The sequence below is a fragment of the Nelumbo lutea genome, chromosome 5 (genome assembly GCF_056320005.1).
Source record: "Nelumbo lutea isolate HS-2025 chromosome 5, American lotus-T2T, whole genome shotgun sequence".
Taxonomy (NCBI): Eukaryota; Viridiplantae; Streptophyta; class Magnoliopsida; order Proteales; family Nelumbonaceae; genus Nelumbo; species Nelumbo lutea.
Window position 1 is genome coordinate 16,090,433 of NC_142688.1, and position 12,567 is coordinate 16,102,999.

Sequence of the window (12,567 nt, forward strand, 5' to 3'; positions counted from 1 at the left end):
ATACGTTTTTTCCTTATTTAATGAGAATATGACTATGGACGAAACAGGGGAGAGAGAACAGAGGTTCTTTGCTCTCAGCCTTTCGTTCATCATCGAGGCTAAACAGAGACCAGAGACCAAAGAGTGTACCGATCTGTTCTTTCTAGTATCTTATCGAGTAGAACTTGTAGATTCTTCATGGATTTGAAACATGGTCATGGACCGCACTCCAGCAAATGGTTTTTGATGAGGGCGGATTTGGCCCTCCAATGACATTATGACACCTAGCACCTCGTGACAACTAGACAGCTCGCCACAGGTAGCTCGCCACTTACAAGCAGCTCAGCACTATACCAGGCAGCTCGCCACTAGGCAGCCTAGCACCTTACGGGCAGCTCGCTTCCCAGTCAGCTCGACCATCGCATGACAACCTCAAGGAGCTCACCACCGTACTCCACATTTTACGGGATTGTGACTTGTAACGGCTATATTAGCTCACCCACTCCCCGATTCAGGCGGGAATGGGCAACCTTACCGGTTGGTTGCATTATCCCCTCCTAACACGAAAACAGGTCCCATCATAGTGGGAATCCAAGAACTGCTCCACCAAACCCACGAGGACTCCAGTATATAAAGGCCTTGCCCCCCAGGGGTGAATGGATGGAAATGAAAGGTTATCTCTGCTCTCTAGCTCACTCATTCTCTAATATCATTTTTAGCTCACTATTAAGTTTTGACTTAGCCATCGGAGTGTCCCCGCCGGGTAAGCCACCCTGGGTTCTCTGATTCAGTTCTTGCAAGCAACCAGTTCCTGCCGTCTACAAAGATGAGTCGATCATCTCCTGTAGGGAGGATGGGTTCCTCAGTTCCCACCGTCTACAAAGATAAGCAGATCATCTCTTGTAGGGGGCAACTGGGTTGCACTACACTAGGGAGCTCCACTTCATCCTCAGAGTCATCGACCACCTGGGAACAAATGAGATGAAGAGTTACTTAGCCAAAAAAAAATGATACATGACCAGAAAACGTTACATCATTTGGTGCCATCTGTGGGAAGTGCTACAAAAAGCTAAGTTCTCATCCTACAAAAATCTAAGTTCTCTTCTCTTAGAAAGCTAAGTCCTCATTTTTTAGAAACTGAAGCTCTCGCTTTATAGTTTCCATTTTTTATGAACTCAAAGATTATGTAGGGAGCTAACAGACTAAGCAGCTCTACCAATTTTACTTTCAATTCGGATAAAACCTCATCAGTCCTCTTCGCGATGTCCCCTCTACAAAGATGAACTCTCCATGGCTTCCACGGGAGTTGGCGGCCAACAGACTACATGGACGCCCTTGCTGGTTGAGCCTTCCAAGGCTCCCATGTGAGTTGGCGACCTAAAGTTAGTAGTGCCACCCCCGAAGGTTGAGCTCCTAATAGCTTCTAGTAGGAGTGGGTGACCGGCATTACGAGGCTAATGCAGCACAATCATAGCTCTAAGGCACCCACCCAGCGGCCTGGCGTGGCCGGCGTGCGGCCTGGCAGCCTGGCAAATGTGTCGACCTGGCGCGGGCGCCGACCTGGCGGCCTGGCCCAGGCGTGAACCGACGAATTGATAAAAGACTTCCTCATCACCTAAAACCCAGTCGCCTCTTCGCCATGGGCGAGCTAAGTCCTAGTCGCCTCTTCGGCATGGGCACCTAGGACCTAGTCGCCTCTTCGGCATGGGTGAACTAAGTCCCAGTCACCTCCTTGGCATGGACACCTAAGCCCCAATCGCCTCTTCGGCATGGGCGAGCTTGTCCCGGTCGCCTCCTCGGCATGGGCACTTAAGATCCAATCTCCTCTTCAGCATGGGTGAGCTAGTCCCAGTTGCCTCCTCGGCATGGGCACTTATGATTCAGTCGCATCTTCGGCATGGGTGAGCTAAAACCCAGTCGCCTCTTCGGCATGGGCAAGCTAGTCCCAGTCGCCTCCTCGATATGGGCACTTAAGGCCCAGTTGCCTCTTCGGCATCGGCGAGCTAGTCCTAGTCGCCTCCTTGGCTTGGGCACTTAAGACTCAATCGACTCTTCGGCATGGGTGACAAGTCCTAGTCGCCTCCTTGCTATGGACACTTAAGACCCAGTCGCCTCTTCGGCATGGGTGAGCAAGTCCCAGTCGCCTCCTTGGCATGGACACTTAAGACCCAGCATGGGTGAGCTAGTCCCAGTCGCCTCCTTGGCATGGGCACTTAAGACACAATCACCTCTTCGGCATAGACAAAATCAACAAGAGTGGACTGTAAATTGCCCCCAGAGACTAAGGGCTACAGTACCGAACTGGCAGAGACCTCAGCACCTTACGAGCAGCTCGCTTCCAAGTAGCTCCTAGAGCTTAAGAAACTGAATCAGCGCTTACGAGCTCATTGAATTATGGGTCAAAAGGATAAATTTACTCCCTTCGCCAAGTTACTTTCAACTCGGGAGTGGGGGGCAAATGATGAGGGTGGATTTGGCCCTCCAACAACATTATGACAAATGGCACCTCGTGACAACTAGACAGCTCGTCACCAAGCAGCTTGCCACCAAGCAGCCTGGCACCCTACGAGCAGCTCGCTTCCCAATCAACTCGACCACCGCATGACAACCCCGAGGAGCTCACCACCGTACCCCGCATTTTACGGGATTGTGACTTGTAACGGCTATATTAGCTCACCCACTCCCCGATTCAGGCGGGAATGGGCAACATTACCGGTTGGTGGCATCATCCCCACCTAACACGAAAACAGGTCCCATCATAGTGGGAATCCAGGAACTGCTCCACCAAATTCACGATGACTCCAATATATAAAGGCCTCACCCCCCAGGGGCGAATGGGTGATTGGATGGAAATGAAGGGTGATCTTTGCACTCTAGCTCTCTCGTTCTCTAATATCATTTTCAGCTCACTATTAAGTGTTGACTTAGCCATCGGAGTGTCCCCGTCGGATAGGCCACCCCGGGTTCTCTGATTCAGTTCTTGCAGACAACCAGTTCCCGCCATTTACAAAGATGAGCCGATCATCTCCTGCAGGGAGGATGGGTTCCTCAGTCCCACTGTCTACAAAGATGAGTAGATCATCTCTTGTAGGGAGCAGCCGGGTTGCACTACACTAGGGAGCTCCACTTCAGTCTCGGAGTCATCGGCCACCTGGGAGCAGACGAGATGACGAGATAGTTAACAAAAAAAAAAAATGATACATGACCAAAAACCGTCATACCAGTTTTCATGATAGATGTATGGAAAAACGAGCAGAGGGGTTGCTGCCGTTGCCGGAAACGGCAACGGCAGCCACCTTTACCCATTAAGTTTGAGAAGGAAAGTGAAAGCGAAGGTGAAGAAGAAACCGTTTCGTACTCTGTTTCAAAGAGAATTCTTAGTCTGTGAATCCATATCTATGTGATCCTGGTTTTCTTCCTCTGTTTCTCCTCCGTAACATTTTATGGGGCTGCAACAAAATCTGTTTGAAATGGAGAGCATGAGAAATGCTTCCAAGAGAAGCGTGAGAGCTTGGCCAAATGGGTGACATTAGAAGAAAACAGCGAGAACTCTAATCCAAATCTCTTTACTGGTTTTCGCTTTTGAATTCTTTATGTATTTATCTGTGGAGATTCTAGAGAGCTTATTTCTAGTTTTTCGGGGGTCATGCATGACAGCCTCACCAGCCCAGTATGAGGCTCACTCTCCAAAGGTGAGAGCCGAGGTCTATACAAATTTTTGTAAAGAACGGACGGTGTTGAAGAACAGCAACGGTGGCATCTACACGGGATTTAACATGGAATTTGCTAATGAACCGGTTTATACAGTTAATTGGGTTTTATTTTGAAATTTTGATGAATAATAGAGAATAAATTCGATATTTCATTTTTTTAATATTTAACGGTATATCAATTATTAAAAAACTCAAGGATAGCGTAAAACAATATCTAAACAATGAATTAAAGAGATTTATCCTTATTTGTATTATTGGGTGGGATTGTGGGCCACTTGATTGTGATAATTTATTTATCTACCCCACAACAACAATGAAGTCTGTGGAAATTGATAAACAAGGGCACAGAACGACGATGTGTTGCTTGCGGTAAGGCGTTATCTACTTAACAGGTAGAGGAGGAAAACGTGCTACGTATGCTGTTGGAATTGTCAAGGCCTTGATGGGGATGTTTGGTTTGAACTTTCAACTTTCAACTTTGGTTAGGGTGAGATTGAGCCACACTGTACTGGAACAGGGACTATCGGCCATTCAACGCTGCCCTTGATAGTTTGTTGTCATCATATTATTATTATTATTATTATTATCTCATTTCTCTAGTGTCAAGCCTGTAGAGTGTAGACTCTTTATTACTGATTTTTCTTCTTCATCTTCTCTCTTAATAACGAACCATTGTGTTGTTTGAACCAATTTAGACATCCATATATCTTCGTATCTTTGGTAACATTGACAAAGGAGGGATACTATTCATACCAACTAGTCTAACCAAGCCCTCATTACGTGTACGAGTGCTTGCAAACCTTCCACCTTTGAACTTAATTGATCTTATTTATTCCAAATACCATTTTTCTGACAAGACCAGTAGGTTTCAGAGACGTGATATGTTTTAGCTGCATGTATTGTAATTTGTAACAGCAATTTGGCTCTAGCTATTTGTTTGTAGTGGAAATCTGAATTGGATACGAATTTTTTATTTAGTTTACTAAGTTTAGGTTTGCATTTTTTGTTTGTAATTAGCGTTTATATTCCTACATTATGTAAAATTTACTCAAACGGATTATAAAGATACATCTAAATCTAATCTGATAAATACAAATCTTGAACCCGATCCGATCGGATCTCTCACAAATAGAGCGTAAATACAAATATGTAAAGTGCATTTTGATTCATGTAAATATTGGCGTGAGATGTCAACCTAGAGAAATTATAGGATGTAAATCTCTTGATTGATGTAAATCCCTTGATTCAAGGGTCAATTCTTATCATAGCCATAGTTTGTGTATAGCCAAAAGTAGAATAGGGCCTATATCACAAATAGAGGCCTATCGATCCTTGACAAGAAAAAATAATATATTTCTTCTACATAAGTTGTCATAGTATCAAAGCCTATCGATCCTTGACAAACCCATCTACCTTTTTTTTTGCCAACCATGTCAGATTTAGAAACCTTAGATCCTTCTGGGGAACAACAATCCAACCCTACCCTCACCGAATTAACTACCAAAATGGCTGAAATCCTGAACAGATAGACCCCGACTACAGAGACTCCCATTGCTCAAATTGGCATTAAGTTGGACGGCACCAACTATGTTCTTTGGTCCCAAGTCGTTGAGATGTATATCTCAGGCAAAGACAAATTGGGATATATTAATGGCGATCTTCCCCAACCTCCTCAGACTGACCCAACCTTTCGGAAATGGTGCACAGACAACGCTATTGTCAAGGGCTGGTTGATTAACTCCATGGACGTATCCTTGATTAGTAACTTTATTCGATTTCCTATAGCAAAGATGGTGTGGGATTCTATTGCTACTACTTACTTTGATGGCAGTGATACCTCGCAAGTATACGATCTCCGACGTCGTGTGACCCGCTTGCGACAATCTGGAGGATCTCTTGAAAAATATTATAATGATCTCAAAGGTTTGTGGCCTGAAATTGATTTTTGTCGTCCAAATCCAATGGAGTGTGCTGCTGATATTCAACGTTCTAATAATCTTCTTCAAGAAGAGAGAGTGTATATTTTTTTGGATGGCCTTAATGACAGACTTGACACAATTCGAGCAGATGTACTACAAATGCATCCTTTTCCTACTGTTGAACAAGCATACTACAAATGCATCCTTTTCCTATTCAGCAAAAGGTCATGATCACCGGTAACATATACTGAAACTCCAAGGGTTGTTTTGGCCTCCAAAAGTGTTAAAACTGGACAATCTACTTCATTATCAAAAGGCTCTCTCTTTTTGAGCAACGAAAATTCTGGTATGTCCTCTAAATCACGAACATCTTCTGATGGAACTAAGTGTTCTCATTGTGGTAATTCAAAGCATACCCGGGAGAATTGCTTCAAACTACATGGCTATCCCGACTGGTGGCATGAACTCCAAGCTCGAAAACGTCAAGACAAGGCTGAAACTGTTGGTAAGGTTGCAATGGTTACAGCAGAGCCCCAACTCTCATTCACACCACCTGTTGAATTATCACAAGGAGATGTACTCCTCTCAAATTCAGGTTACAGCAGAGCCCCAACTCTCATTCACACCACCTGTTGAATTATCACAAGGAGATGTACTCCTCTCAAATTCAGGTAACAATCTTCCCCATAAGCTGTTGATAGCAATGCTTGGATACTTGACTTAGGGGCTACCGACCACATGACCTATGATGCTACTAATTTTTCAAAATCTTCACCACTAAGACGAACTACAATTGCTAACGCCAATGGGGTTATATCTCCAGTCACAGGAGCAGACACTGTGACCTTGTCACCTGCAATATCTTTAAATAACACTTTACTTGTTCCCTCTCTCTCCCATAAATTACTATCTGTTAGCCAAATTTCTACTGATCTAAATTGTGTTGTATTCATCTATCCTACCTTTTGTCTTCTTCAGGATATTCTCACCAATGAGATAATTGGGTGTGGTACTAGGGGAGGGGGGCTCTACTACATGGATGATCTTAGTATGGGTCAAGCACATCATGCACATCATCAAAGTAACACCAAAGAACAATAGATTTGGATTTGGCATCGCCGGTTGGGACATTTATCATTTGGTTACATGAAACATTTATTTTCGAATTTATTTTCAAATATGCAGCATTGTGATTTTCAATGTAACACTTGCATTTTAGCCAAGAGTCATAGAACTATCTATCATTTAAGTATGAATAAAAGTAAAGTTCCATTTGCTTTAATTCACTCTGATGTGTGGGGAACATCCTCGGTAACTACGGTATCTGGTTTTCGTTGGTTTGTAATTTTGGTGATGACTGTACTCGCATGACATGGTTGTATCTGCTAAAACATAAAGATGAAGTGTTGACTGTATTTCAATCTTTTCATATGAAGATTAAGACTCAATTCTCCGCTAAAATTCAGGTTCTCAGGTTTGATAATGGTGGGGAATATATGAATCAACGGTTTCGAGATTATTTCCGGATTCATGGATTACTTCATGTCCATAGACTCCTCAGCAAAATGGCATTGTTGAGAGAAAGAATCGACACATACTCGAAACCTAACCGACATTGGGTTGATGTTGTTGCTACTGCTGTGCACCTCCTTAACTGAATGCCATCACGAGTTTTAAATTTTAAGATACCATTACAAGCTCTTTCGTCACATGTCTCTCTGCCATCTAGGTTGATGATTCCACCTCGAATTTTTTGTTGTTTGGAATTTGTACATCTACATAAAAATCAACGCACAAAACTTGATCCATGTGCAAATAGGTGTTTATTTTTGGGATATGCATTACATCAGAAAGGATACCGATGTTATGATCCAGCCACCAAATGCACATATGTTACCATGGATATTACTTTTTTGGAACTCATTCAGGGGTGTCCTGTAAATCAATCGAGGAGGATGTATAGGATATGGGTTTAATGTGGTGACTGACAATTAAAAACAAGAAGAACAAAAACAAGAAGCAGCAGCAGCAGACGACTAAATTAAGACAACCGGTATTGCCCAAATTTAAATTCCCACATTATTTTGCAACTATCTAATGTTATGTGATTTGCATCTTGTAAATCTCAAGATGAGATGGACAAGATGACTGCTGATAGAATGTGTTAGATAAATTATATATAGGTAGCCTGTATTTTGGGATTGTGACAGATAGGTACCTTTGACTTTCAATTTTAATATTTGAGTATCCTAAAATGTTAAAAATAGACACTTGGGTTAGTATTTCATTAGTTAAATATTATATAATGTCAAAAATATTTATTTCGTATATTTTTGAGATCATTCTATAAAATAAAATCATCACCAAAAAATGTTATCATCGAAAATTTTGAATCCGTTATTGGCTCTCCATGTAAGAGTTTCATTGAGAGTTTAAGGTATTTATTTGTCACTACCCCCAAAATACAAGATACCTATCCATAATTTAGATAATTTAGCCTTGTATATAAAATTAGAGTACAGAACCGAACCGAGTGTTTTATAACTGTTGTGTATCGTATTTTGGAGGCAGAAGACAAGAGGAATCAACCACAGCTCATCCATTCAAAAGGGAGCTAGAGTGCACCAACAAAAAGCAGCTTGGCTGTCTTTCTTGTCGGGTGTAATGTATTGATTCCCGGCTCACACTTTGTACCGCAGCAAATAAACAGATACAAGGGACACTAATAATAATCAATTAAATAACGTATTAACACCTCATTTTGCTTCATCTCAACTCTTTTGAATTGAATAGCATTAGTACAGATATTTTATGTAAATTTTATGTAAATTTTCAATTTGCGAAAAGCCGTTAGTGCCGTCAACCTTTAACCAACAAAAAAAATGTGAAACACAATACAACCCCACCCCCACCATCCGAAAAGAAGAAACATAAAATCAGAAAGAAAGAGGAAGTGATGAACAACCCTAGCTCTTTATTATTGCATTTTAGGCCTTGGATTTACATCCCTTTTTTTTATCTAGAATGATTGAATGTCAAATTAGTATTTCAATAATTATGTGAATTGCAATGCTTTGGTCAGTATATAGATGATGGTTTAGTGTGGGTCATGTCAGGTTTGAATGGGCCATGGGCCGTACTGGCCAGGGGATTGATACCTGCGGGCCTCAACCCCTGGCCCAGCTCGGCTTGGCTTGTTTTACAGTTATAATAGAAAAAGGATAATATGGTTCCTAGCTCCAGATATTAATGTACTTGTAGAAATAATGGTTTCCAGAGAAACAAATGCCAATTTGTTTTGTCCTATTAATGCGTCTCCGTTCTTCATCAACTAATTAATTCCTCCTAATTAATTAATTAGGAGGTTGGCAATGCTATGGAGACTGGTGAACAGCGTTAAATCAAATATACTGGGAATATGGGACCTTAATGCTATGGACTATGGAAGGTGTTTAGTTGCAACTTGTGCAAATATATCTATCTCAGACAAATAATTGAATTAAAAAAAAAAAAATGAAATGTTTGGATCATCAGGAGAGTTCTGCTCATTCTACTTAATTATTTAGAAAAATTTGCCTGAGGCATGCGTGTTTCATTCAACATCAGGAATAGAATACATCTCTTTGGATAATATAACCTTTAGGCTGTGTTTGGTTTGAAGGAAAAAATAGGAAAAGGAAGAGAAAAGTAGGGAAACTTTTACAAACCTTATATAGGGTTCCCTACCTTTCCCTTCCTTCTTACCTTTTCCTTCAAACCAAATATAACTTTAAATCAATCTCCCTCCCAAAAAGAACAGATACACAACAGCCATCTTGGCTAAAACTGAAATAAAATAAACTCCATATGGCTTGTCATGCTTTGTTTCCTTGAGAATGAATTTGCATTTTCTGATCTCTTTTAACAATATCGGTCAAGGAAATGCAAGTAGCCAAGTCCACGTAATTGCCATTTTGGCATAAGACTGTAAACTGTTGTGATGGTGATATTCTAATTTTTGTGACCTCTTCCGAAAATGATGATTAAATTTGTATCTTGTTGCCAAGTTGGATAAGATAGAATATCATGATTGTTAATTGAATTAATTTTTCAAAAAAGCATATTACAACAATAAGGGTTTCATTATGATACTAGAAAGACATCATACAAGAAAAACTTATAACCAATCCATCAGTATCATAAAAGTGATGACCAATCTGCTGGTGATTTTTATCAAAACTCACTCGAGGGTTTTGATTGCTTAAAGTCCTTCGGGTATCATATCATTCTTGCAGCATAGATTTTCCCTAACAAGAATTAATTAGAAACTTAACATCGATTTTGTCGGTAGTTATAGATTTATATCATCCCAAACTTATTTCTAAAGTTTACAAAGGATATATATAAGGAATACTTTGAAGTCAAATCTGGGCTGAAAGGATTAGGTCGGAGAAGAAACTGCATAATACAAGAAAACAAGATATTCCCCTAATTGGGTTTTGGTATCTGAGTAGTGATATACATTAAGGGTGTAATGAGTATCAATTGATAGAGCTTGAGCTTGATTCAAATTCAAAACTTGACTTAAGCTCAATCAAGTTTTATGTATTAGGCTCAAACTCGATTCAAGTTGATACTCACAAGTTATTTGAGCTTGGCTTAAATCGAGTCACGAGCCACTTGAGCCAGGTATTGCAAAACTCAAACTCGGCTCGACCAATTATTCAACTTGAGTCAAGCCCAACTTGAACTCGATTATTGTGAGCCAAGCCTAAATAGCTCGTGGCTGGGCTCATTTACGCCCCTACTACATAAATAGAAATAGATATTATTCATTTATATATTTGGTAAGTTATAAAGAAAAAATTACAAATTGCATATTTGAGTTTCGATGGATTAGAGCAAAAGCTATCAAAATGAATGATGAAAAAATGAACATGATAAGCATAATACCTCTTTTGGGCTGAGTTATTGTGCCTTATACGGGTGCAAGTCAGGCGGGCTGAGCTGGATTTTAGCTCAACCCAGGCCCAACCCTAAGAATTGGGCCCTAAAGCTCTGGTTCAGCTTGAATCTGAGGTCAAGTCAGAGTTATTCAATCCAACTCTTGCCTACACTAAAATTTGATGCAGTCTGGTTGGTCTCAGGCCAGTGCTGGGCTTAAGTGGGTCAATTAGCCAACATTAAAAACTGATATACATGTTTGTATATGCGTGCATGTATGCATATATGTACAATTTATTAAAAAATATGCATATATGCATTTATACATGCAAATATGTATTTACACACACACACACACACACACACACACACACACACATATATATATATATATATCCTGAAATTTTGGACCCAGGCCCAGGGCTCCACCTAAGTTGCAACCCTAGTGCCTTCAAACACTCATGATGAACTTTATTTCTTAATTGGCAAGGGTTTGGAAGCACAATAACCCTATCCAAAAGAGATTTTGTGCTCTAGCATGCCCATTTCATCATTTTGATAGCTTTTTTCTCAGTTCATCAAATCTTGAGTAGAAATTTTATAATCACATTAGCAAAAGTACTGAAATCCATAAGTTCAATGAGGTTTTTTTTTTTTTTGCAAAACAAAGTTTGGAGGACTAAATGTAATAAATGTCACTACCCCCTGAGTATATGTGGTAGTTCATAATTTACCTTATTTATTATTATGAGCAATATAGAGTGGCTCAAGACACTCCCACCAGGTTCGGTTTTTTGGATTTTGAGAGGGGGAAAGTTGGTCAATGGGATCTTGGTTCCCATTAACCAAGATACACGTAGTTTTTTTCTAGATTTATTAGGGGATCTAGGTCCCTAGGTATCACTTACCCACTTGGGGGGAAAGTTAACGCTAAGGCCTTATTCGTTTGTAAGAGTGCAGCTTACCTGGGTAAGTGCACTAACCCAACATTTACCTAGGTAACATTTACCTGGGTAAGTGCACTAACCCAACATTTACTTAGGTAACATTTACTTGGGCAAATGCACTTACCCATGTTCTTTTGATTTTCAAGATTTATATGTAAATAACTTTGTAAAAATTTCTCCCAGCTAGAAAAGTTACTTATCCACCTAGGAGATGAGTGAGTTTACCCAGGAAAGTAAAGGTAACTTTTCTATGGGGCTCATTGCTTAATGAAAAAAAATGGAATAGTTGGCCAATGGGAAAAAGTTTGACCAACTTTCCCATACATATTCACTTACAAATGAGTGAGGCCTAAGTGGGTAAGTTTCCAACTTGGGGGAAAGTTGCCAACAATTGGACAGGACAAAATTGTCCTTTTTAGGCTCCATTCGCTTTGCAGTTACTAGTCCAGGTAAGTGTTACCTGAATAAGTGCATTTGCCTATGTTCTTTTATTTCCCAGGTAAACAAGACCGACTGTTTTAGCCCTAAAATTCCATTAATGAAAGAAGTATTTTTGTCTCAAGAAAATAAAATTTCCCTAATCCCTACATAAATCTAAAAAAAAGAACATGGATTTTTTGGTCAATGGAAACCAAAATCCTATTGACCAACTTTCCCTTTCTCAAAATCCAAAAAAATGAGTTTTCCCTTAATAATGTATTTTTATGGCTAAAACGGTCATTATCTTATTTATAGGAAATAAAAGAATGTGGATAAATACACTTACCCAGATAGGCGTTTCCTGGGAAAATACTTACCAACATAAGTAACTTCCTAAAAAAGAAATGGGGACTCAACATTTTCTTGAAAATATACATTCCTTGACTTCCATGTAAAATAGAACTAAATCCATTTTTATGGATTAGTTGAACTTTGTTGGCTGTGTTAGGGGAGTGAAAGATTGAATTGTTGTACGTAGGTCATATACATTTTATGGTTGACATGGGGCGTTATTATTTGTTATTATACATCCCTAACGCACAACCATTTATTTTTTCTTTTTGAACAGATGGTATGGACTCAAAAAGGTAACAGGCACCTCGGAAG

The 12,567-nt window shown here is 40.1% G+C and overlaps 1 protein-coding gene across 1 annotated transcript; it reads left to right on the forward strand.

Annotated features, from left to right (window-relative positions):
• The first annotated feature begins 5,305 nt into the window (after positions 1 to 5,305).
• On the forward strand, positions 5,306 to 5,842 carry LOC148850597 (uncharacterized). The gene has a single exon (XM_088945642.1). The coding sequence runs from the start codon at positions 5,306 to 5,308 to the stop codon at positions 5,840 to 5,842; it is 537 nt and encodes a 178-aa protein (XP_088801768.1).
• The last annotated feature ends 6,725 nt before the right edge of the window (positions 5,843 to 12,567 follow it).